Genomic DNA, 26,251 nt, shown 5'->3' on the forward strand with positions numbered 1-26,251 from the left:
TGACATGCAAGTAATTCATCAAAAGCAAAATGCAACCAACAAAACTGACAGCAGATGCGAGTGTATCTGTGTCCACCCACAACTTGTGCCAGAACCCCCCCACCCACAGCCTTTGGCTCTGCACAGCTGCAACACCAGCACACACACACACACACAGCTGCAAAGACAAGACTAAGAACTGGCTAAAGATGTTGCCTGAGCTTCAGAGCAAGAACCACCAAAAAAAAAAAAACACAAAAAAATAAGACAAAAAGAATATAACCAGAAGTTTGACGAACACTAAGATATAGTTGCTCAGTGGTGAACGAGGGGCGGGCAGGGCTTGGGTGTTGGGTGTTGGGGGTGCAGCATGGGGCTAGGATGTGGCATGGCGTGAGAGGGCACTGGCTTAAGGGGCTTAAGGGGTTAACAGTGTGTTCAAAATAATTTGCATAAACATGCGAAATTTAATTATTTCACAGCAACTTGCAAGCCGGAAGAGCAGCAAGGAGACAAGTGAAGCAGACCACAATTATTAAATCCTCTAAAAGTGGATTAAATCAAATAAAACATGGAAAATGTGTCCATATGTGGGCAGGTTCAGGGCAGCAGCGCTATGTTCGAGAATCCCCATGCTCCACGGTAGGCTCCCAACTCTTAGGGTTTACTTCGAATGCTTGGCGTGAAGACTCTTTTGGATAGTAACCGCTGTTGGAGAGCCACTCCAATGAACCCTCCTGTGAGTAACTGCTCCTGGAGACCCTTTCCAATGAACCCTCCTGTGAGTAACTCCTCCTGGAGACCCTTTCCCATGAACCTTTCTGTGAGTAACTCCTCCTGGAGACCCTCTCCCATGAACCATCTATTTAATATTACCCTTCTCCATCTGCTCATCGTCTCATTCCATTTCAGAACCCTCAAATCTCTTTTTTTTTTCTCTCTGCTTACAAAAATGTCTCCTTCTGCACTTGATGGAATGTCAATCAAAACTTAACAAATGAACAAAAAGTCTGCAAAAAGTAACAACAACAAAAAAACAGAAAATAAATAAATAAAGAAAGCTGCAAAACAAAAAGGAATTTGCTCACAAATCAAAAGTTTATTTCCCTTTGTGTTTGTTTGGTATTTGCTGTTTAATTGTGTTTTGGTTTGTGATATTAATTGACCCTTTTGGAAAGTTATTTGGCTGTGTACGAATGGGTTTTGGGGACATTGGATATATCACGGGGTAAACAAATTTAATGGGACACCAAAGGGTACAAATCTTTCCTTTAAAAAATTTAAAAATGGAACCAATCACACAGAAATATACAGGAGTACCCCTGGTGCAGTGGAGTGTCGGGAGTACAGTGGAGTGTCGGGATTACTGGGTGTGGTATGAGAGTATTACGAGCACTGCCAGCACACTTTGATGCCTGGCTATACTCAAGTCTATTTATGTTAATTATCATATTATTAAATTCTCTAAATATCGATACATATTTTGCTCTTTGGCTGCCATTTCCCAGCACACCGCCTCCCTCTTCCGTGTCCGTGTCCGTGTCCGTCTTCATGTCAGTGTCCGCCTGTTTGGAGTGTGTGCGTGTGTGTTTTTTGTTATAAACAATTTAACATTTGCTACTACAACATGTGTACGAGTACGAGTATTTGTCTCTGTCCGCGTGTGGCAGTGTGTGGGGAGTGTGGGCTGCTGTGTGGGGCTGCTGTGTGGGGGATGTGTTCAAGTCCGTTAGACTGGGTATTATAAGAGGCAGAGCGTGAGGAGTAAGCCGGACACGGCCGACAAACCCATTAAGAGCGGCTGTCGACAGTGCCACCAATGTGGATGCCATGCCTCCCGATGGCACAGCCAGCTGATGGGACTGAGGCTGCTCGGTAGCTGTATGCGGAAGCCGCGAAGCCCGGCACCGCCGGAGCTCATTTCGTTGTTGTTGTTGTTGTCGATGGGGCCGCGCACCTCTGTATTGCCGCCGCCGACGCCGTAATAGGGAGGCGGCTTACGTGTGATGCCCAGATCTCCGCCACCCGATGCACCACCGCCACCTGCAGCGCCGCCACCTGCACCGTTATGCTGCTGCTGCTGGTGGTGATGGTGATGGTGGTGCTGTTGATGTTGATGCTGATGCTGATTGCCGCTGCCACCGCCGCCGCCGCCGCCGGCAGTGCTGCCAGGCTTATGTGTGGGCGGTTTATTGCCGCTGGTGTAGTAAACGTGAGGCGATAACGGCGTCAGGCCACCCTCGCCATCGCCATCGAAATCCTCGGCGGAACCATACTGCAGCTCCTCGTCGTCCGGCTGGTATGTGACTTTGACTTGTTGTTTCTGTTTTAAAATGTCATTGGCATCCGCATCCAAGCCTCCGCCTCCGCCTCCGCCGCCGCCGCCGCCAGCGCCGACGTTGCCCTTTCCGTTCAAGGGATTTTTATTACGATTCGGACCGGGGATTTCTGAAGGAGAGAACGAATGAAACGAGAACGAGAAGGAGAAGGAAAAAAAAGCAAACCAGAAAATGTAATTGAAACAAAGGTGCGAATATACATCCCCCCCAGATAGGTATATGTACGGGGGTATGTATGTATGTATGTATATGTCTAGGAGGTTTTATGGCCCATCGACTGGAAATGGGAATGGGGAAGGGGGAAAAGGTAGCTGGTGCACCTACCATACAGGCGAATGCTGCTGTCGACCTCGCCGAGGGAGTTCTTGGCTATGCAGCGATAGGAGCCGACATCATCCTTCTGAAACTTGCGCACAATCATCGACATCTTCGTCTCGTACATGGACTGGGAGCTCTCCTGCACATGGTACTTGCCCGAGGTGACAATCATCTCACCTGTGGATCAACGCAGCAAATTCGGCAAAGAAATGCGCAAATATTTGTATTATTTATATTTATTTATTTATATATTTGAATTGAATTATTCCCAATGCCAATAACACTCAACGGATAAGCGTTGGATAAGCGGATCCGTAAACATGGACTTTGCATTCACTTCAACAGAATTCACAAAATTAATTCTGAAACCGCAGCCACAGCCCGGCAACACCTTTGCTATTGTCACAGTGCCACATCAGTTTGAGTTTCTCTCTCCCTCGAGCTGAATAATTCTACAGAAGAGCAGCGAACAGTTCTGGACAATATTTCTGTGTGCCGAAACTGTTCCGATTTGACTTCAACTGATTGCTGATTGCTGGCTCTAGCCAGATTACGGCTGACTAAAAGTCAAGTGAAGGTGGCGCTACGCGATTGCTCGTCTATGCTGGGACAATTGGAAGGATTTTGTGGGATTATTAGCCTTGGACTGTCGTTTCTGTCCGCTGCTGGTCCGAGCTGGTATCGGTGGGTCTTGGGTCTGCTCAATACTTATACTGTCTCTCCCTCTGCGGGTATTTTCTTCAACATTTCTGGATACTGTCCCCTGGCTTGTGCTCGTTACCTGGCTGCTTTAGACGGCTCTTTCTGGCTGCTAATAGTCCGGGCATTATTTTCTAGTTTACGTTGCTTTATGGTTTATTTTTCGGTGCATTCCGTTTGGGGAAACCGAAACCAGACCCAGGCCCAGTCGCAGTCGCAGGGCAGGCATCCAACCGACTGACCGAACGACCGACCGAACGACCGCCACCTGGAACCTGAACGGACGAACGTGCCACAATCTGACAACTGACTAATGACAATGCCAAACGATTCGATTCGATTCGATGTTGAAGTAATGATGCGTTCGTCCTGGGCCCGACATCTGCATAGATGTATGTATCCAATGGATATGCTCGGACATGCACACACACACACGCATACGAGAGAGAGGACATGCAGACAGCAAAGGGAAGTGGCAGAGGGACAGAGGGGCACACACACACACACACACACATAGACAGACTTACCCGTGTCCTTAATCCAGTAGTTAATTGATTTGGGCGAGGCCTCAACGTGACACTCGATTTGAACATCAGTGCCAAGTGGTGCGCCGACTAATTGATTTGGTACTTGGATGACTGGATGAACTGCAACGACACAAGTCACGTTGCCACGTGTGCCATTAAAACAGAGTTAGGCAAATGGCTAAACAAAAAGTATACAAAATATTTCCACCCCCCCTCTCAGCTTCTTCGCAACATTCACATTTGCCGATCAAATAGCTGAACCCTCGCCAGATGTTCTGCTCGGGCTGACGATCGTCTTCGATAGTCTGGACTCATGCTCAATAAAACGCAGGCCCCCGGGGACCTGCTGCAACTGGCAATGGACAAGTGCACAATAATGGCATGGAAAATGATGAGCAAAGGGAAGCAGCTGAGACGGAACCCGAACATGATCAAGATCTGTACGATGCACTGGGCGCTCTAGCTGTCAGAACGGTTTCAGTCGTGGACATTGCACTGGCGACGCTGCTGCTGCTGGCACAACCTTCGCCCAAGAGTCAATGCCCAAGAAAAACATCTATATAACAATTATGTAACAGGAGTTCGCCACCTGAACCTGAGGATTCTGCCACATTAGTTTAAGATTGATGCCACGTGGCGAGCACAGCCCATTCCATTAGGTGTGCTGCCTGGAATGGCGCTTCTTGTTTTTGTATCATTCGAATGTTTTGAGTTTCTTAAATCAATTTGTCCTTTTGGTAATTTAAAATAAGTTCTGCACACTGTGAATATTTTGTGTGCATTTTTTGGTGGCATATTTGGTTGAATATTTGGGTGCATTTTTGGTTTGTATTTATGTTTCTTTTTTCACGAAGTAGTACGAGTAGTTCTGAGCGGATATCTCCGTGGCAAGCAGCTCTGTTCTTTTCCTTTGGTTGCACAGAGGTCTATGGCCATCTGCAAACTGCCTTGAATTTCCATGGCTGCGAGGTTATTTACTGTGAGGAAATACAATTAGCCAAAGAGTTTCAAAATGAAGGAAATATAGTTGGAGAGAGATTTAAGCGATCAGTTTTGAGCTGTGGTAGCTCTTTTCTGGCTCTGACCATAAAGTTCGTTCCCCCCGTGCTTGGAATATTCTTGCGCAGCTTAAAGTTAAATTTGTGCTCCATCGGAGCCCCAAGGGCAGAGCCAGCGAACTTGAGGGCCAATTGAGTGTAGCATAATTTGATGGTGTGTGGCTGTGTGGCCCTAATGCCACTCCTGCTGCTGCTGCTGCTGTTGCTGCTGCTGTTCAGGGGCTCATCAGAATGCAGTTCAGGCAGCGTCTGACAGTGAATTGACAACTCTTTTGCCAATGGCCCAACTTTCGTATTTATTGTCACTTAGGCTCCCCCACAAACCTCTCTCTGGCAGGTGCAAGAGCCAGAGAGACAGAGACAGTGGCAGAGACCAGAGGCGTGGAGAGGAGGAGGCATTCAGCCGGCTATAACCAAAATTGGTGGTTTTGTAAAACCTGCCAAAAGCTGCCCCCCCCTAACCTAACCCAACCCATTCACATGCTGGGCAGCTTACAGATTGCATATTGTCTCCGTCTATCTGGGAGGCGCCTCTCCCTCTCCCTCGTCCACTAGCTCTCTGTCTCTCTGTCTCTGCAGCTATCGAGAGCTGCTCCCTTTTCTATCCATGTTGAGACATTTGTGGCCATGTGCATTGATAGTTGATTGCAGCTTCAACAATGAAACTTCCACACAGGCAGAGGCGACTCTGCTTGACTCCTGTGCGTCCGTGTGGCAGCCTATACGTGTGCGTGCGTGTGTGTGTGTGGAGAGTTTTGCAAGTTGGAGCAATTTTAATTGATTTCCATGGCCGAGTGCGTACTGTCTTATCCATCAACCATCTATCGCTGCTGGTGGTTGGGTCTGGATGCGTTCAATAACTTCAATTCGGGTCGGGTCGGGTCTGCTCTGGTCTGGTCTCAGCCTCCTACATATGAGGAAATTGCTGAACCCCACCCAAATGATCCAATGATGATTCAGAGTCTTGGGATCTATCTATGGATATTCCTGCTATTTTTTTATTTGGTAGCCGATCCGATGCGATCACTGCTCAATAATAGCGCAAGGAAATTGCACCAAAAAACGGACATTCAGCTGTTGCCCAAGTGCAGTAGGGGCAGGGTACAGAGTGGGAAATGGAAATGGGCAGCAGCTCTGGCAGCTTGACCAGTCATACGTGCTGGTTGACTGCCTCTACTTTAATCCACACACACAGGACACCACATGCATATGGAGTGGAGCTGCTGCTGCTGCTGCTGCTGCTGCCTCTGCCACATTCTGGGTCTATCCTCAGTGAATTTGTGGAACTCCCAGAGAATGGTTTAGGGATAGGAATAGAGGTTTGTGGCATTGGGGGATTTTGTCCTGAGTTCCCTCGGCACTTTCGCTTGGCGATTTGAAATTTTGCAATGATTATTCTGAGCATGTTCCTACCTGCCATTGCATCTGGCTTGGCTCTGGCTTTGGCTCTGGCTCTGGCTCCGGCTCTGGCCTGTCTCTGGGCCGGGGACCCCCTCCCGATGTCGATGCCGGAGCAGCCAGAGTCCGCTCAGAGTTTTGTGGCAAACAAAGCCACAAATATGCACTAATGACGTCGTCAGCTGCCTGCCACTGCCTGACTGCAGCACTACACCCCCCTCCCCACGCCTGGCAGCATCCACATGCCAGTTCCTGCCTCACTCCACCCCCCTCCCACTACATTTTGGGGCAATTGTTGCAGCAGTAGAAGCGATAAAGAGAGAGGGGCGATGAAGAGTGAGCAACGGGCTTGAGTTGAAGGTGACAAAAATTCGGAACTCATTCGGGCGGAGGTGCGTGTGCTGTGGGCCTATACAGTGCGTTGCAGCAGTGTAGGTACGAGTGGAAAAATTTTACAGATTGCTGCACGCCTGTGGGGCATCTGTCTGCTGCCTCAATTTGCATGAAACGCACTGTACCCATTAAGTTATAGCCACAGCTATTTTTTGGGGCATTCCCACAGCTATGCAAGTCGAAAATCCCCCAAAAGGAGCAGCCAAGAAATTAGAAATTAAAATATTTCGCTGGGAACATTTTTGGAGCTGACTTGGAGCTGACTTGGAGCTGACTTGGAGCTTTCCTTCACTCAAGTTCAGATAGGGATATCTGTGGAAATCATAAGGAATATTTTCTGTTTGGTTAGCAGCGAAAGAGCAGTAGTAGTGAAGGGCGCAAAGGTTGTGGCTAGAGTTTGATTGAAAGAGGCAGAAGGGACAGAAGGGCATGGCAGGGATCTACATGGCTGGGCTAGGGGTGAGGGAACAAAAAACAAACCCAAAGCCAAAGCTGGAGAATTTTTGCCACCCAACAAAATGACACCGAAGCGAACTGTCTCGAGTCTCTTGGTGTTTTTTTTTTATTGGAGATGATCTAGGGAACCTTTGCGGCGCTTTATTTTTGATTTTGTTTGCTGCCGCTTCCCTTGAAGGCCAACGCCAACGCTTTGCATGGCTGCATCCTGCATCGCCTGCCTTGGCTTGGTTTTGTTTTTTGTTTTTGTTGTTTTGTTTGTGGCATTCGTGGCACACGTACGTGATTTTTTCTCATTTTGCAGCATTTATTTTGTATGTTCGATTTATGCCGCATGGCATGGCGGCGGGTTGGTGTGTGGGTGAACGTGCCTCGTGACCAATCCAACGACAGGCTCAAGGCAGGGCGAGAGTCAGAGCGGGAGCAAGCCTGCATTTCCGGCCGGGCTAAGATGCTTGCAGGCTCGCTGGCTGTCGGTGTGTGCGGCACGCCGTCCCATCTTCCTGCTGCACTTCCTCCCATAGGTGCAACTAATTAAGCATCTCAGAAAAGTGGAGCAGGAAGAGCCTGCAACAGGGCAACAGGCGAACAGCTAGGGGAAGCGCCTAATAAGGCGGCAGCGGAAAGCGCATTTGCGGCGGAAGTGGGACGAGGCAAATGTGGCAGGCGGCAGGCGGCATGCGGCATGTGGCGCGTGGCAAGCTGCTTGCTTTATCAGTCAGCGACACTGCAGCAGCCGCCCCGCCCCCACCCATGAGGAGCTGTGGCAATCTGCTCTTGCAACTGACTCCGCAAAAGTTTCCGAGAAGAAAAACGTCGGCAAGGGGGCAAAGGGGCAGCATTGGCGGGGGCGGGGGCGGTGCGGTGCGGTGCGGTGCTGTGGCAACTCTTTCGCAAACAAATTGCAAAGGAAGTTGTTGCAAAATGGCAACAGGAAAAGTAAACACGCAGCACGAAATACGCAGAGCGAAAGGACGGACGAGAGGAGGCAGGGAGGGACGGACGGAGTGAAGGAGTGACGGAGGAAACACTCGAATGGAATGGACAGAAGGTGAAGGAAGCGATGCGCAACTCGAGTTGATCAAAAAGTTTCGCTAGGTGGGTAGAGCACTCCGCCCATCGGCCACTCCACCGGAGGAGTATCTGCTCTTCACAGATAACTGTTAGCCAGTAGTGACTGTGTTTACTGTCGCCAAGAGTGGGCGGGTGGCATTCTGGCACGATATCCTGCCCCCAAGGGTAGTCCCGCTATGGGCAGAAGCCTGCCAAGCGCACAGCATACAGGGGAAATACCCTAAGCCAAAAGCCATTAATAAGTGGATGCAACCAAGTTCCCTTGTTCGTGCCTTAATGGTGCAGAAATACTCATGATATGCCATGGAAATTATTCAAGGAAAATCAAGATGTTCATGGCTAAAAATCGCTCTGCAAATCAATTAGAAGTCTTCCAATAGCAGTGGGCCCCATCCCTCAGTCAGAGGGTTAAAGTTTGCCCACCCACAAGGCAGCGAGGCGGCGCACCAAGTGCCACTTAAAGACCACATTAACACAATGTCAAAATGTTAAAAGGCGTGATTTTGCCACCTTTCTAGAGGCAGTGAGTGGGGGGCAGGCTTTTGCTGCAGTGGTAAACGAGCTAAAAAAAAAGCAAAAAAAAAAAAAAAAAACAAGCAAAATAAACAAGGGAGTTACAGAGGGTGGGAGTAGAGCAAACAAACGCAGTGGATGCCATGGACTACTCCGGTGACGTTGGGACTACTACACCGCCCACCTCCACCCCACCCCACCCCACCCCTTTTGCAGCTGCCTCGGTGATTGAGTGAACTGCCACATGGCAGAGGAGTCAGGCAGTGAGGCAGCCAGCAGCACGTGCTGCAGACAGTTTGACAAAAAAGCTGTGGCCCACCAAAAAGCACCTGCCAGTGCCACAGCTCCACACACACACACACACACACACACAATACACAGAAACAACAAAAATACAGAAGGAGGAGGGTGGGAGAGAAAGGGGAGGTCGTAGCAGGTAATGCCCGGTATCAGTGACAGGATTTAAACGGATTACAACAAGGACAATCGAGTTAGCACGGCACATAGAGCCATACAGCCATAGAGCCATAGCGCTGCCCCGGGTTTGCCTTCTGCCTTCTGCCTTTTTTGCCTTTTGCTTTTGCCTCTCTCTTGGTCCTTGTGTCTTCCTTCGCTGCGGGGCATCTTCGCAGACGGAATGGACTCATTGTGCACTGCCAGAAACCAGCAGGCCAAAATGGTTGCAATAAATGGCATTGAAGGTGTTTGCATTCGCCATCTTTGGCTACGAGAGCCTTTTGGAAACTTCTTTTCGATTAGTTTAAGGTTTTGTTCGATTTTTCTTTGAAGAATCTTGCAGAGACGGTGCCTACTTTTTGTGGCTTAAATTAATTATTTTATGGCGTCCTGCCAGCTCTGATAAGTCCTCAATGCAACTGAGTAAACCTTTAAAATTAATTAAAGCTCTAAGCTCGACAGACACTCAGTTCGTGTATGCTTTCGAAAATTGTTGCCAGTGCATCAGCTAAACGCAAGATAAACGCCCCGGTGCCGCTCCCGGAGCAGGGCAGGGCAGAGCTGACTGATGATGCAACCTCAACGTGCTGCGAGCAGCTGAAAAGAGTTGACCAACCGCAAGCCTCTCTAATTAATGGCGCACTGCATCGAGATGGACACGAACAGTGGTGGTGGCGTGGTGGCGAGGTGGAGAGAGGGGGAAATGGCAGAGAGAGCGTTGTGTACTTACAGTGTATGCTAAGCGAGATGCGCTTTGAAACCGATGGGGGCACCCCATTGGAGGCGATGCACAGATACGAGCCCATCTCGTTCCGTGAGATCTTTGACAGCTTCAGCACTTCGCCGCGAAACGAGGGCGCTGCAAGAAAAAAAAAAACAAACAAAAAGGGGAATTGAATAGTTGGCCCACACACACGCACACACACACACACCCACACAGGGATATGTTTGGCAGTGTCACTTACATAGTGTCTTGGCGCCCACATTGTCCTTGAGAACAATCTCGTTGCCGTCCTCACGGCGCCAGGTGACAATCGGTTCCGGATAGCCACGGGCTCTGCAAACACCCAAAAATGAACACCACAAATTAGTTAGAGTATGGTAGACAGGGGTTGGGGGGTGGAATATGAGCAATACGAAAAGCAATTGTCTTCTCGAGGCCCATAAAGCATAAACCGGCCACGCCCACTCAATGGTAATGGCGGCAAATGGAAAAATGGGGAAATGGGGAAATGGCAAATGGGAAACGGGAAATGCTAAATGGTAAATGGAAAATATTCAAGTTCAGTGGCTTATTAAATTTAATATGACGAAGCCACGGCATAGTACGTGGTACGTGGCCGACAGTCGCAGCCAGGGCCACAAAGACCATTGTGTTGGCAAACAAGAAAGTGAGCCTGGCTGCGTGGATCGAAGCTTCGAATACCCTGCGCTGATCTTTTATTCCACCGACAGGTATATGTTTTTTAATTAAAATTAACTGCAAGTGCAACGTTGCGCATGGATGATTTTTCCATCGATTATTCTCAAGTGTTTTATTTGATTTTACCACTTGGCACACTGCTTGCAGCGAAAAGCAGTGCGCGAAGTCTGTGTTAAGTTGCAGCCAAAGTGCTGCTAGTGCTGCTCAAGACTATATATAAATTCTTTCGATATCTGCATTGCAAAAACAGCATACCTCTCTGCAAAGGGTATGAAAACTTTTATGAAAACCTTGTCCGCCCTGCCTTGTCTCTAGCTCAAAGAGCAAAGACAGAGGAAAGCAAGCAGTGCAGCAGGGAAAGCAGAGCAGCGACCGCTTGAAGCCAGCAGGCGCCGACTACGACGACGTCTTTCCTGTCCTGCTCAAGTATGTGGTGCAATGGATAGATGGAGATAGAGAGAGAGAGTGTGAGAGTGGTAGAAGTGGCAGTGAGAGGGCGAGTGGTTTTGTCGAGTTTTTGCGGCCAGAGAGGGGAAGAGCGAGAGAAATGCGTGTTAAGACAGCAGTTGTTCAACAGCGAACCAGACACGGGTGTGGTAAATTTTTATGATGCCGCAAACAGATGCAAAATAGCTAAAAAGAAAATCAACCAACATACACACACACACACATACAAACACTGAGTGAGGGTAACTTCCACCCACATGGCCAACACAATGGCGACTGGCTGGCTACCAGTTAGCAGTCACTAGCAGTTGCTTAGCCATGTTTAGTCATGCCGAGACAGGACCCTTGCAGCCTGATTGAATGTGTGTGTGCTGGTACGTGGTGACGGAGGTGGTGGGGGGGGGGAGAAACAACAGCTTTGCTTGAAATCTCTGAGTAAAAACTAAGTGCAATTTACATAGTCGAAAGACAGAACTTGGGGGCAGAGGCAGCTTGAACTTTACTGTGGGTTTCGTTTCTGAACGGAGGCAGAAACCGTTTTAAGTTAATTTACAGCTATTCAAAGCAGTGCACAAATGATTTTTGAATGAATCACTTGGATCACAAATTCATTTGTGCGCAACCTTTGGCACTCTGCCTCTGTGGCCGTTACTCTCGTATCGCTCGCCGAGCACCTTTGGACCTTCAGGCTTCGCCTGATTGTCTGGCTAAGTTCATGCAATGCTTTTAATGTGCGTAAAGCTGAAGTTGAATTCATTTCAAGGGATTTGCACTAAGTGGTATTAAAAGTGAACGGAAAACAAAAGAGCAAATGAAACCAAAATACAAAAAAAAAACCGCCTGCAGACAAGCTCTCTAATAGCTTTTCACACTCACACACACACAGAGAGAAAGAGAGAGAGAGAGAGAGTGGCACACTCGGAACGCGCTTATCGCCATCGTTTCATCATTTTGCGGTTAAATCGTTAAAAAAAAAAAAGGAGAGCAACACTTCGTGGTTGCGGTCAAGTTCATAAATCAGCAGACAGCCAAGCCTTGGCTTTGGCTCCTTGGCCCCACACTCACACTCCCAATCACACCAAGCCAAGGCCCACCGCCCCCACATGGCAGTTAGAAAATAACCAACACAAATTAGAGACTGTTAGCCAGCTGCCTAATACCCTTGAAAGTGGTTAAGCCAGACGCAGCGGGTTAACGCTAGTCGTTATCTTTTTGCTGCTCTCTGAAGCAGCTAATCTACCCGCTGAGCCAACCCTAGGGTAGGTGGCCAGCAGCCAGCAGCCCGCAGCCCGCAGCCAGGGAGTGTATTAGTGCGGAATCAAGAGAAATGAAGTGTCACTTAATTTGCTGACATTATTACACGGCGATGATTGAGACGAGAGAACGGCTGCGGGATATGGGAGCTGGAGCTTGAGACTTGGATGAAAAGTTGAGGCTAAAAACTTCAGCATGGTATCGAAATGCAACCGTCTGGGGCAACGTCTTGATGAATTGCATGGGAAGTGCGGCAGGGGGTGGGGGTCGTGATGGCTGGCTAAAACCATACGGTACATACTACTCACCGACATGTCAGGCGCACCGAACTGCCCTCCGGCACAATCACATCCGATGAAGTGTCCTCGCTGATAAAGTCCGGCGGTATGACGACATCCAGGAAGCCTATCTGCAAGTGCCAAATGAAACAGAAACAGAAACAGAAACACAAACATTAACAGCATCAGGAAGTTAATGGGGAATGGGAATGGGGAATGTGGAATGGGAATGGAGTGGCGAGCATGGAATACTTTATTTCGCTTACTTAAATTATCACAAATTGCTAGGAGACAAACGCACTGTGCACTCCACTCACACACACAAACACGCTCAGAGAGAAGGGGAGAGAGCGAGAGAGATTCGGCGAAAATTTGCTGATTATGCAAGTTGGCCATAAAGCAGAAGTAATGGTAAAGTGTTTTATACGGCGACTGGGAAATGGCCCACGAGCATAAGCATAAGCAAGCGAGCAAAATAAAGTAAAGTCGAATAAAGGCCGAGGGCAAAAGGTAAAGCGAATGGAATGGCGTTAAATAGTTTAAGACAGGAGCGAAACGTTCTTTGGTTGCTACAGGGAACTAGTGGAGCACACAAACACACACACACACACACACACACATACAATTCATGGTATGTATGTATGTACAATACACAGTGCACTTTGACCCATCGAATCTCTGTCGTGTTGCCACTGTACTTGTCCATTGTGTTGCTGCTGTTGCTGTTGTTGTTGTTCTTATGAAAAGCGTAAAAGTGCAAATAAAAATTAAGGAAGCATGAAATACATTTTATTGGCACCATAAACTTCACTTGGCTGGACACATGAGTGTACGTGTGAGCGGACACACACAGAGCGATGTACACACAACCCCGCCAGCCCCCCACCCACCAACACCAACACCGTTGTAGCGAACACAGCAAGCAGTAGACGAAGCTGCCCATGTGTGTGCTCATATGTATGTGTCTGTGGGGTGTCTGTCGGGTGTGTGGTGGGGTCGCCATTCGCATAGTTTTCGCTTTCGATTTGCTGCGCTTTCTTTGCTTCCTTCTTGCGCCTGTCTTGCGCCACCAAAAGAAGATGGACCTGGGGAAGGCGGGGCAGCAGGGGGCGAGGGGCGAAAGCAGGACAACAGTTGAATGCATTCGCATTTTACTTTACCGTTTAATGCCGCATGAAAGGAATTGCGAAACAAAACCAAACCAAACCAAACAAGAGAAAGGCTACAAAAACAAAAGATTCCTGACATAAGCAGCCCCCCCCCTCCGACACCACACACAGCAATGGCCATAAAAATAGCGCAAGCGAAACACACACACACACACAAATACTACATATAACAATTTGCTGCAAGCATTTATGGAGCGGCACAAAATATTGAATAATACATAAAAGTACTTAAAAAAAATATTAAATCAAAAATCATTCTGGCAAACAAAATCTACAAATAAAATATGGAAAATATTTCCAAGAAAGAAAATCCTTTTATGGTGGAATCTTTTTTAAGAACTTTTACCATAAATCTGCTAGCCATAAATTACAGAGAAATAAATATACAGCATATGGTATATGGTATATGGTATATGGCATGTGATCTTTGATCCCACCTGACTCTTCATGGGATCCGTGTTCAATTGGCACATGTAGCCGCCGCGATCCTCCTCGGCCACCGCCTTGATGTGCAGATTCCAGGTGTTCTGATCCAAATGGCTGACCGTCACACGGGGATTGTGTGTGATGACGTTCTCGTGTATGGCCTGGATGGCCTTGGTGTCGGCTTTCAGCCAGCCCACCTGTGGAAGGGAACGAGACACACGAGACAAGAGGTTGGGTTGCAGGTTGCAGGTCGTTCAAGTTTTGTAAAGTTTTCAAGTGCAAGTGAGGTTGACTTACCCGATAGCCGCCCAGGTGCCGGACGTGACACGTGAAGGTGGCGTCGCGGCCCACGGCAACGGACACATTGGAAATGCTCTCCACAAACTCTGGCCCAAAGGCGCCAATTGCTGCAAGGAGTGGGGGCGGTGTGCATCAACAAGGAGAGGGAGAGAACGACAGAGAGAGAGAGAAAGTGAGATTAGAGTGCATGGATGTGCTCTGTGTGTCTGTGTGTCTGTGTGTGTGTGTGTCTTTGTGGCAGTTAATGATATCGCGCTGGCAGTGCACGCCACTGGTGCATGGGCATGGTGCTTCCCCTTGTTGCGCCTGCCAAAAAGACCGTGATTTATCGCTTTTAAATGTGCCCAAAAGCTCGCTCTTTCGCCACCCCCTCTCTCTCTCTCTCTTTGCATTCGTTACCCTGTCTCTCATGCCAGTGCCAACAACTTAACTGTGCCAGACAACAGCCAGCGTCGCAGTCGCAGTTAACGTTGCAGCCAGCAGCCAGCATCCAACAGCCAGCAGTCAGCAGCCAGCAGCCAACAGCCAGCGTCGACAGCAGACAGTTTAAAGAGCTGCGGCGGCTAATTGAAGATCGACATCCGGCACCCTGGCGCGAGTCGGCACCGCATACCAGAGCACTGGCAACGGCAATCCCAGCGCCCAAGTCCGTGGCTGGGTCTGGGTGCTGTGTTGGCTGCTGGGTCCTGGCTCCTGGCTCTTGGGTCCTGGGCATACGCAAATATAAATAATTTATTGAATCATTGAAAATCAAACATTTCACTTGCAAGTGCTGCAAAAAAGTTTCCCCAGGCCGTAACACAAAAAAAAAAAACGCATCAACAAATAAAAAGAAAAAAACACGAAAGAACTGCTGAAATTTTGAATACCCTTGCAGATATTTCAGCTATAAAAAAAAACACACCCGAAAAACTATGCTACATTTTGTTGGAGAACTTCTCAAGAGAGATTTATTTATGTATCTAAAGATCTCTTATAGTTTTTTCGCACAAGGAACTATCTGACAAATGTTTGTTATCTGTAAAAGTTGTTTGGCATGTGCTCACATTTGGTTGAGCTACGAATTAATTGATTATATGAGTGTAGAGCTGGTTAAATAATTTCTATATAGTGCTACGATTTTGACAGTTGCATCCCTGCACAGCAAAATACATTAAGACGTGGCTACATTGTGATTAATGCTGATCAAAAATATATACATACGTGTGACTGACATTCTATAGGGTTCTTATTTTTGTTGCCTTTATCTGATCGAAAATCGTAATAGCCCAAACAAGGGTATAGAAAAAATAATGGCACAGAAGCAGGGCTAAGCGTGGTGAGTGGGAAGAGGTGGTGGGGGAGGGGGGCAGCAGGCCAGACAGCAGCAGCCACGCACGACTGCTGTCCTGGCCGCAGACTCTCCACTGCGCTACACCCGCCTCACCCGCCCACTCTACCTCTCGCCACGCTGCCACGCTGCCAGGCTGCCAGGCTGCCTGCGTCGTCTACATCATCGTAATGCATGCAAAAAACTTTTGGCAAACTTGAAATTTAAATATTTATAGACAGTACCGTTGCTTCACTGATGCGGCGGACAGACAGTAGTGCGAGCGAGATGGCTGTCGAGTACGAGAGGGGGACACGAAGTGTATTGTGTGTAGAAATATGTTTGGGGAAAATATGTGGAAGAATGAAGAATGCTGAATTGACTCAATTGGCCAAGGGCATGATTTATCGCACTTTCGAGTGGCGAGTGGAGAGTGGAAAGTGCAGAGTGGAGAGTGCAAAGAGGTTTGCCTGGGGAGGGGTGGCTTGGAAACGGGGGGATACCAGTTGGAATCACACTCAAAATTACATTTGATAATCTGGATAATCCACTTGGCATACCAGTCCAAATCCCAAAGCTAAAGATACAAAAAAATATTTAAGCAAATTTATTTGCGGTTCAAGTGGAAGGATGCTACTCGTATGGGTGGTTGGGGAGGGGGGGATTGTGCAACCCAAAACGGACCAGCACATGTGGGTTTACATATGCAGATTCATTTGTAGCTGCCAAGAGAAGTTTTTCATTAACATGCTGCAGTGGGAGAGGAGAAACCAGAAAACAGAGGAAAGCAGTAGCAGCAGACGAGTGTAGAGGAGGGTAGAGCAGTGATAAAGCAGCAGCAAACAGGGGAGAGGATTGAGCAGAAGACAGTGAAGGAAAAGATTCAGCTGGAGAGAAACTTGAACAGAAGAACGCTGAGAGGCGAAGCAGAAATTTAAGAGATTGAAATTGAAATCACAACAGCAGAAACAGCGCAGGTAGAGGCCCCAGCTGAGTAAAAGAAAGCAGTGGGAGATCACAGAAAAGTGCAACGACGGCAAGCAGCGGAATCAGTGTACTGCAGTGCCCAAGCAGCAGCCGATGAGTTGAACGTCTGTGCAGGCAAAGCAACCAGAGCAGTTTCCCCAAGCAGTTGCACAGATATGAAATCTACAACAACAGCAGTGCAGTGCAGTGCAAAGTTCAAGCAGATGTACATTTGAGGGCAGCAAGCAGGAAGACACACAGCGAGGGAGAGGGAAAATCCAAAGTGTTTTGGTCCCACAGCCACAACACACCACCGCCAGCCCCGCCAACGCCAACGCCACACGGAGCTTCTGCAACTGCAGTGTGCCTTGGGCAAGGGTTGGATGTGGGGGAGGGGAGGGCTTGGGAACCAAATGTAGTTGCTGCTTGGCTGACTGCGGCTTGTTTGTCAATCTGTTGAAACTGCATGCCAAAGATGTTTTCCAGCATTGTGCCAATCCCAATGAAGTTGTCTACTGGCCAGAAGACCTCTTTCCTCGCCCTTGCCCGCTCGGTACTTGTTTGTGAACTCTGGCCTGTCCTCTGTCCAGTGTCCTGTTCTGCCCTGCCCTGTCCTGCCCTGCCCTGCACTGCTGTGCCATGCTCTGGTTCTTCTTCGGCAGGCATTTTGAAGCTAAGCCAAAGTCAATTAACCCCTCGACTTGGGTCCACTCCAATCCACCATGGTACCAGTTCCGTTCCCGCCCCCACCACCTACCTACCTACCACTCCATTCCATATCATAAATTTCCGCTTTCCATCCTCCACTGCTTCGTCTTTTTCTGTTTCCTCATCTTCATTTCAATTTTCGTTTCTTTTGCACTCAGTTACCGCTACACACACACACACACACACACACATCTGAACACACGATGGGTGGAGGGGGGAGTGCGGATCCACCATTTTGAGAATCTTGTCAATTTTGGCTCGTAACCCCGAGGCGGCGCTCTCCGGCCGCCCCCACTCCCTCTTTCGGGAAAAAGTTTAAATCACACAACGACAATGAGGATTTACCAAAGCAAATTTATGGCTAAGGACATTGGCAAAAGTTAAGCATACGAATGTATTAGTGGGTGTGCGGCGATGTGCTGGGCGGGTGTGTGGTGTGAGGTTGATTGGGTGGCTATAAGGAGAGCCACCCGGAATATATATGGGCGCTCCAAGGTGTCCAACAAGCTCACACACACACACACACACGATACTAAGATGCGAATCTGCATGGGAATGGCACACAGGACACAGAACACGGCACATAAGACACTGGTACCCGGTACCTTTACCTTTGCCGTTGCCGTTGCCGTTGCCGTTTTTTATGGCCTCACACATGGACAGCCACACAAATCCACTGCCAAAGCGCCCAATGATAGGTGATAATGGCAAATATCGAGAGGCACCAGGAGGACAGATGAAAAGACACCCAAAGACAAGACAAACTTAAATAACACAAAACCGAAAATGAAACCAAAGTTCCCCTGTCTCCAGGACTCTTTTCCCCCTGGCTTAAAGTTAGCTTCGCTTCTCTTTTTTTATTTTTTGGTAAAACAAATAAATGACTTGAGATGGGTGAGAAAGTGGCAAGACAGCGGCCAAGGGGGGGGGAGGGGACGAGTGTGCCACAGACGATGCCTGCAAATGGCTGTTGGACTTTTGTTTTGGCTGGGTCTGGCATTGAAATTAGCATTTTTACAAATCGTCGTCTACAGCCGTTGAACTACTGCCAATTGAATTCAGAATCCACCGCCAGCCCACCAACCACACCCCGCTCAGCCCCACTGACCAAGACAACAGCACCACCAAAAAAAAAAAAATTCAATTTACATTTCTTTAGCTTTCTCCTTTTTTTTTTGTTTGTTTGTTTGTTGGGTCTTAACAAATGTCGCGCAATTAATTGTGTCTTGATTTTTGTTTCACACTTTTGTTTCTCGCATTCTGAAAGGGGTAGCCCCCGTCTGGAAGCCCCTAATTGCCAAAGTTTCTAGGTTTTGGACGGGCACTTCAGGCAGCTAAGCTGATCAATATTTGTTGCTGCCAGGTGGAGTAGGTCGTACAACAGGCTTAACTCTAAAGGATTCTGTTGGGAGTCGATCGATTGAATGCGAAAATCACAAATTAGTACGGTTCGTGCGTTACTACTGCTAAATGATTCAATTATGCACCACTGCCAATTACCAAACATCTTGGTCTGGCCAAGCCAAGTGCAACAGTATCAAAGTATTTTGCTGGCTCAGGCCACACATCAAAAGGGCCTGAGTACAGTTTACAGCAATATGTATGTCTGTGTCGCAGACACCCCTGTGTATTTCCATTTATTTAATTTTCCATGTCAATTCGATTGATATTAATACAAAATAAATTTACCATGTACTTGAAATTGAATTCAAACTAAATTAAACACATAAAGGACACTTTAATGCATTGTTTGTAAGTTTTAAGGGCTTCAGTGCACAAATATATATTTCATTTGAAAGTATTTAAGGTTTTGATACTTGATACCCTTTCCATTGCCTGTTGTTTTAGGCGTCTTAGGGTTTAACAAATTTACACTTGCATTGCTATCATGAAAGAAGTAATTTGAACCAATATTTTGGTTAAAGCTCGCAGCCTTAGAACGTTTAAATAATAAAGAGTTTGCATTTATGGTACAGAATGGCCTGGCAATAGCCAGGAATATTCAAGCCACTTATTCAACTGGTAGATTTTCAGATTTTCACTTGGCACAAGTGCTCCACAATTCTCAAAAGTTTATGCAAGTTTCTATTTAATTATAATCAAATAATCGTTGCAGCTTATCCAGTTTGTAAATTGGTTTGCTTTGCTTTCCTGTGAGTTAGAGGGGCTGTTGGCAGAACTTAGAATTTAGTTTTTTCCGTTTTTTTTATTTTAAATATTTTTTTCATACAGTTTCCTATTAATTCTCCTTCAGTTGTTGATGTATTTTCTACTGCTGTAGTTCTTGCAATATACTCGTGAATTAACGAATCTTGCAGCCAGCATCAGGACCCATTAACCCATATGCCATGCATATATCGGATGTTCCATTCTCTGCGCACCTTAATCCCTCTTATTGGGTCTCAATCTTTATTTTTCCAACCATTTCGAATTTCATTCCATGGGCGTCACATTTAATTAATTACAAATTACGCGCATTTTTTGGCGGAGAAACTTTTTGGGGAAACCCAACAGCAGCAGCAGCAGCCCAGCAGCAGCCCAGCACCAGAACGGTGGAAGGATGATAGTTAAAGTTCTGGGGCCAGGACCCACGACTAACTCCGTCTGCGGCTGCTGCCGGCGCTGACCGCGTCCACTAAAAGCTGAAGAACCGCCGCCAACGACGTAAAAAATTGCATGAACAAAAAAAATATATGCCACACAAAGAGGATATATAAAAAAATGGTGCAAACGAAAAAAAAAAAAGATTAAAAAAGATACGAAATATGCAATAAAAGAAAACAGAAAACAGAAAGCAAGTCAGTAAGCTAAAGTCGCGTATTTCGACGGGCGGGATACCGCCGACTCAGATGTATTTATTTTAAGTCTTAAGTAGCAAAACCAACTAATGGAAATACGAAGTTATGTTTGCAAAATGAGAAACAAAAGAGAATTCAGCCCACAAGCAAGTGCTGATAGAATATGGAGAGATAGATATATCAAGGTATATCTAGGTTTCCAAATATTCTAAGTGGAAATACTTATGGAAATCGTATTTCACTGCTCCCGAAGATATACACAAATTGATCGCATGAGAACGGCTACTGCCTCTATCAATCTATGCACTCCATCGCCTGCTCTATCTGCCTAATATTTTCATGTAACTATTGGGTCTTTAAAGTGCCTCTCTCTTTCGCTTCTAAACAAACACAACATACCCTTGCGCACCACGAGTACCCTGCATCGAAATAAATAAATAAAAAAAATCTGGCTACTGCTGTCGTTGTTGTTGGCTCACTAGTTGCAGGTTCTGGTGGTTGTTGGTATCAATTAAGTCACTCGGGGGACGGCAGCAAGGGCAGCAACGGCAGCAGCCAAATGGCCATTAAAAGTAGCAAAGCATCTCTCCCCTCTCTCTCTCTCTCGTTGTCTCTCTCTCCCACTATTGCTCTCTCTATTGCACAGTGTTATGCAAGCCATATTGCGGTTTAGCTTACATACTCGTAACACAGCGGAGGGGAGTACACAGTGATGCCTGGCATGGCATTGGCATGTATCCCCATCCCATCCCATTCCCCCCTATTCGCGCTTGCATTTGCCAAATGCCAAATGCTCGGCAATTAATTTGCATATCATTGATATGCACACACTGGCACACACGGTTAGGCACTCGCATGCACACACTGTCACACTTAAACACACACGCATGCACACACTGAAGTTGGCAGTCGTGACTGTGACTGGGTTCGTTTATATTTGTTTAGGATTATTATCGGTTATTAATGTTGCTGTAATTGAAAATTATTTTCACTTTTATGTTTATCATTATCATCTACCATTACATGGGGATCCACCATTCCCATCCCCCCTTCATTATTATTATTATTATTATCGCTGGGGAATTATTGTTTGCCGTGATTTAAGTGCTTTAAATATGTACATCTGCATGCATTTAATATTTATGCGCTGGAATGCCCCGGACTGGACCCCGAAGCGAAGCGTGGGCGCTCCCCGCAACCCCACCAACGTTCATGCATAATTATCAACTTTATGGCAATAGTTTTTGCTTTGCTTGAATGTAAGAAGTACAAAATGTTAAGTGATATCTCTTTAATTTCTTAGATCGGGTTTGTTCGGTTTTATTTTCGGAAGTGGCTTAATTATGCAGCAATATATAATTATTATATAGTCAAATTGTTGCTGGGAATAAACATTGGAATTTAATGTATTTCCCATAGTCCACAAATGTAATTTAATTTGTATTAAATGTTTAAAAGATTTCAGAATAAAAAAACAAGAACGAGAATTTTGAGACTGATATTTAAAAAAATCGCATCTTGACATGATAATTACAGGCCCTTAATGTAAGGATATAGTATCTGTCTGCTTTTGCCTTTTCTTTTTCTTTTCGGTACATTCAAACGTTAGTGTAGAATATATTGGATTGTTATTTATGTTTAAATGTTCTTCTGTCTACAGAGATGATCTTTCTCTCTCAACTTCCGTGGGCTCTAACGCAACATATTGAACAGCTAAACCACACCAATATTAATGATACAATAGCAGAATCGGTAGCCAAAAATTGCTATGAAACAATGGCATAACTATTTTACAGAAAAAAAAACAAACAAAACAAAACAAAACAATGCCATGCAATGGGCAATGACAATTCCCTTTACATATATAAATATTTAATGCCAGGAAGGAAAGTATTTTGCGATTGTCGCGCCGACGTGAACAATTTGGCACTTCATTTTTTATAATTATCAGACATCAGACAGGAGCCGAGAGCGCCAGAGTAACCAGAAGCCAGCAGCCAGGACAACAGGCAGACAATGAGCCAGGCAGGTGGTCGGTCAGGCGGTGCTGCGGTTGGGCACGTGGCACGGGACACGGGGGGAACGGCAGGTGAAAACATAATTTTTACGCAATTAAAATGAGAAGAGATATATGTGCGTACGGATGAGTGAGCGTACAGTGCGTTGCGAAACTATAAGCTGACGATTTTGTCCGATTTATACTCGTGAGTACATAGAACCTCGAACTACCAGTGTTAGTTTTTTCATTCATTTGACTAGAAGTCTAAGCCAAATTAATATTTAATTGCTGAAACTGAAACCGCTTGATGTTCGACTTTAAAACTAAACGAAGAAATATCCCTGCAAAAAAAAAATCATGTCGCTTATAGAGATTTTTTGGACTCAAAATAAAATCTTTTCGAAATTCATCAAATTAAACGCATTCGGTTAATTCTTTTGCAAAACGAAACTCTGGGGATTACAGCAGAAGCTGGCGATGCTATCGATTCCCATTAAATCAGATTTTTATTTATTTGATCCCAATTTAGAGTGGAAAGCCCAAACTGTTTGTCTGCACTATTCCGTTCAATGAGAGTTGTTTGGCTGAAAAATTGGATGCCCGTTATGGATTGAATTTTTGGAACCAGCTGAAATCAAGCTTAAAATGATTTTGATTTTTTGTTCGCTAATCAAATTCAATTTAATACCTTTGACACGCACTGTCCGCTGGCCGGCGCATATGAGGCATAAGCCGAACAGATTTTATAGCAACAATGAATCCGCGGTATCGCTGGAATCCGCTCTGGCGAATGGAGTAAGTGAGTGCGTGAGTGCGAGTGGGTGGGTGGGAATGAGTCAATGAGTCGGCGGGCGAGGAGCCGGAGAGTCAATTAAATTGCCATTCAATGTGCAGTGTTCCCTCTTCTCTGTTCAGTGCTCAGTGCTCACTGTTCAGTGCTCACTGTTCAGTGCTCGATATTGGTTGTTGTCTTTTGCTTTGCTTGTTTTTGCACAGCTCGTGCACACACTCACACACATGTGTATGTGTGTATGTATTTTATTTATTTATTTGTTTGTTTGTTATTTATACGTTTTAATGCCAAATGGCAATTGGCAATGGCAACAATGCAGCCGGACAATGGCCGGACTTGTAGCCATGACAGTGCATTAAGCAGTCTCCAACAGCCAACGGGACATCAGATGCCGTTATTAATCGCACTCTCCACTACCGAACGCCCGTTCCACACACCACACTCCACGCTCCCTGCTGTCCCACCTAAGGGTTTAATAAACTCACTTTACGTCGAAACAATTATCAAGTCGGTTTACGTTCAATTGCCTGCATATCATAGCTCTTCCCTTTCGCATGGCTGTCGGGCACTGCACAACACTGATTACGGGCTGGCATTCAGCCATGTCCGGCTGTCATTCGAGCACAGCACAACACTGATTACGGGCTGTCAGTCGTGGCCAAGCAGAGATATTCCCAAGATCGCTACAAATGCATCCACAAGAGTCTTCTTATTCAAGGAAAAATCGTCTCAATCTTACTCGGATCTTTGAGGAGCTTTCTTTGTTGCATAATAAATGTGTGTTAGGAGTGGACATGGCAAATTTTATTAGAAATGCAGTTTCTAGAATTCCCCTAAGATATTATATACATATAAAATATCCTTGAATATGCGATGTAGCAACGAGTTCATGGAATAGCTTCTACATAATATTGTACCTATTAATTTTAATCATGCTAACCATTCTGATCAACCTTCATGAAGAGAGGAACAACTCTTTCTTAGGTCAACCTCATATATATCTAGTGAACGCACGTGTCTCTGTCTCCAAATCCCTTGTTCATGTGGTAAATAAAGAGTTTATTTCGAAATAAAAAAAAAAACTTTTTCAAATGCACATTGCAACTTTTTTCAGGAGAGCTGTGGCTTTCACAAAGCAGCTTCCAGAACGAAATACAAATCATCAACGAAATGCGCTAATAAGTATGCTATGGCAATTTTTGTTTGTTTTTTTCAGATTTTAATTGCTGGTTAAACGCCGGATTAAAACTTTTAATTTCCTTTTGTTTGTTTAGTCTCCAAATGGTTAACATTTTATGAGCTGACAGAAAAATATGTTTGCAATTTGTCAGAATAGTTGTCGAATCTGTCGCATAGAAAAATACTTTGAAAATTGCATTTTTGATGAGGAACTCCCAAATAGTAGTCCCTTTAATATCATGATTTTGTACAGTACTTATTCCGATCGCAATGCGCTCATTGGTTTGATATCAATTATGCCCAGCTCTCATATAATAAAAAATGCATTCTGCTTTCGTTTTAGCAATATGAAACATTTTCATTCGAAGGTAGTTCAAATTCCGCAGAGTACATAAGTCTAACTTATCTCTTATGGATTTTGTCAATTTCCACTCAAAAATATTCAGTCTTTGTATTATATTTTTAGCTATCAATTCCCATTGTTCCACTTTTAGTGAGGCAATAATAAAAAAACAACCGAGTTTTCGAACATTAAAGAGGATTTATAACTAAGAAAGCGAATAAAATCATCAGGGATTTTAAAACCAACAAAACTTATTGCGGATGCAATTTAAACGAACATATTATGGACACAATTTCCAACGGAAAATAATATTATGCTAATATTTTGTATAATTGTCCATGTTCGACGGTTTGCTTCAGTATTTTTTTTACAAAAACCATAACACTGTGGCATAACTATTATTATTTAATGCACATTTTCGCCGAGTGTTTATGCTGCTCAACATTTCCCAGAGCTGCTGAGCTGAGGAACACTCTGTGTGAGGCTTCCTTGATCTTTTACCTTCCGTCAGCGTTACGATAAGCAGCAGCAGGATCAGCATTTTCCCATTGCGATCGAGGGGGCCGCGAGGATACAGTTTCGATATGATTCGCATTTGGGGCTTTTAAAAATTCCTCTCCGACATTTGCGATCGGTACGCGATTTATTTGATTCACTTCACAGGTGTATGTAGTATATCCGTAAAAAAAATCCAAAAAAATATATGTATCACACACGAAAGTGGGTTCCCGGTACTGTATTTATTTATTTAATTTTAATTAATTTTTGTTTTGAATTTCAAATAATTATTGGCAGCAGCGGACAGTGCGACGTGCAACTGTTAACTGTTGTGTGGTGGCAGCGCTGTCTGTGGCAGCGATAGCGGCAGATGGGTTCGGTTCGTGTTTGAGTTCGACTCCCGCGTCCAACCAGCCGACAATGACGCTGTTGATCAACTGAAAGCAGAGGCTCCAGCATGGGGCCACAGCCTCCGCACGGCACCGAGACAACGAACGCCGGCTCGTGCCCCATAGCAGACGAGTCACGTCACACCGAACCGAGGACAAACGAGCCGTGACGAGCGCCGGCCGTCGCCGCCAGCCGTTGGATATTGGGGCCGACGCGCAGGCCGAGCTCTGCAGCCGAGTGCCACCATGGCGAACGCTCGTTGCCAATTGTCGAAGTGGATTTTCGAAACGAACGGCGTCCACCATGTGCCGCATGGCTTCCACACTCTGGCCACGTGGTGGATCGCATCGCTTGGCGGCGCCAGCGGCGGGGCGTTGTGTGGCCGGCAATTGTGGCACATGCGCCCTGTGCGACGAGGGAGGAGTGTCGACTCGTCCGTCTGACAAATGGTACGACAATTGCTACAAGCTGTGGTGGCATTTGGCGGCCTGGCTCTTGTGGCAGCGGCGGTTGAGGATGGGCGCGGAGGTGCTGCGGGGCCGAGTCGAGGTGCCATCCACGCGGTTGGGCGCCTCCTTCGCTGTTGCTGTTGCTATTGCTGTTGCTGTCGCTGTCATTGCCACTGATGGCAGGGCTTGCTGCTGGCAAGCATCTAATCATCATCATCTGTCCGGTCCTGTCCTGGCCTGTCCTGTCCGCTCCGTTCGCTGGACAGTGTGCTTTATGCAGCCAGCGTTATCCACAGATCTACAGTAATTCAG

The 26,251-nt window shown here is 46.2% G+C and overlaps 1 protein-coding gene across 1 annotated transcript; it reads right to left on the reverse strand.

The window, feature by feature from the left end:
* Nucleotides 1-1,042: 1,042 nt before the first annotated feature.
* LOC111065330 (limbic system-associated membrane protein) lies at nt 1,043-25,292 on the reverse strand. The gene is made up of 9 exons (XM_022353441.2): nt 25,104-25,292; nt 14,505-14,614; nt 14,219-14,404; nt 12,643-12,743; nt 10,176-10,267; nt 9,941-10,069; nt 3,863-3,982; nt 2,643-2,813; nt 1,043-2,427 (listed from the first exon to the last, which is right to left on the reverse strand). The coding sequence occupies exons 1-9, from the start codon at nt 25,195-25,197 to the stop codon at nt 1,721-1,723; spliced, it is 1,710 nt and encodes a 569-aa protein (XP_022209133.2). The 5' UTR covers nt 25,198-25,292; the 3' UTR covers nt 1,043-1,720.
* Between the last annotated feature and the right edge of the window lie 959 nt (nt 25,293-26,251).

This window comes from Drosophila obscura, unplaced genomic scaffold, assembly GCF_018151105.1.
Source record: "Drosophila obscura isolate BZ-5 IFL unplaced genomic scaffold, ASM1815110v1 contig_73, whole genome shotgun sequence".
Lineage (NCBI taxonomy): Eukaryota > Metazoa > Arthropoda > Insecta > Diptera > Drosophilidae > Drosophila > Drosophila obscura.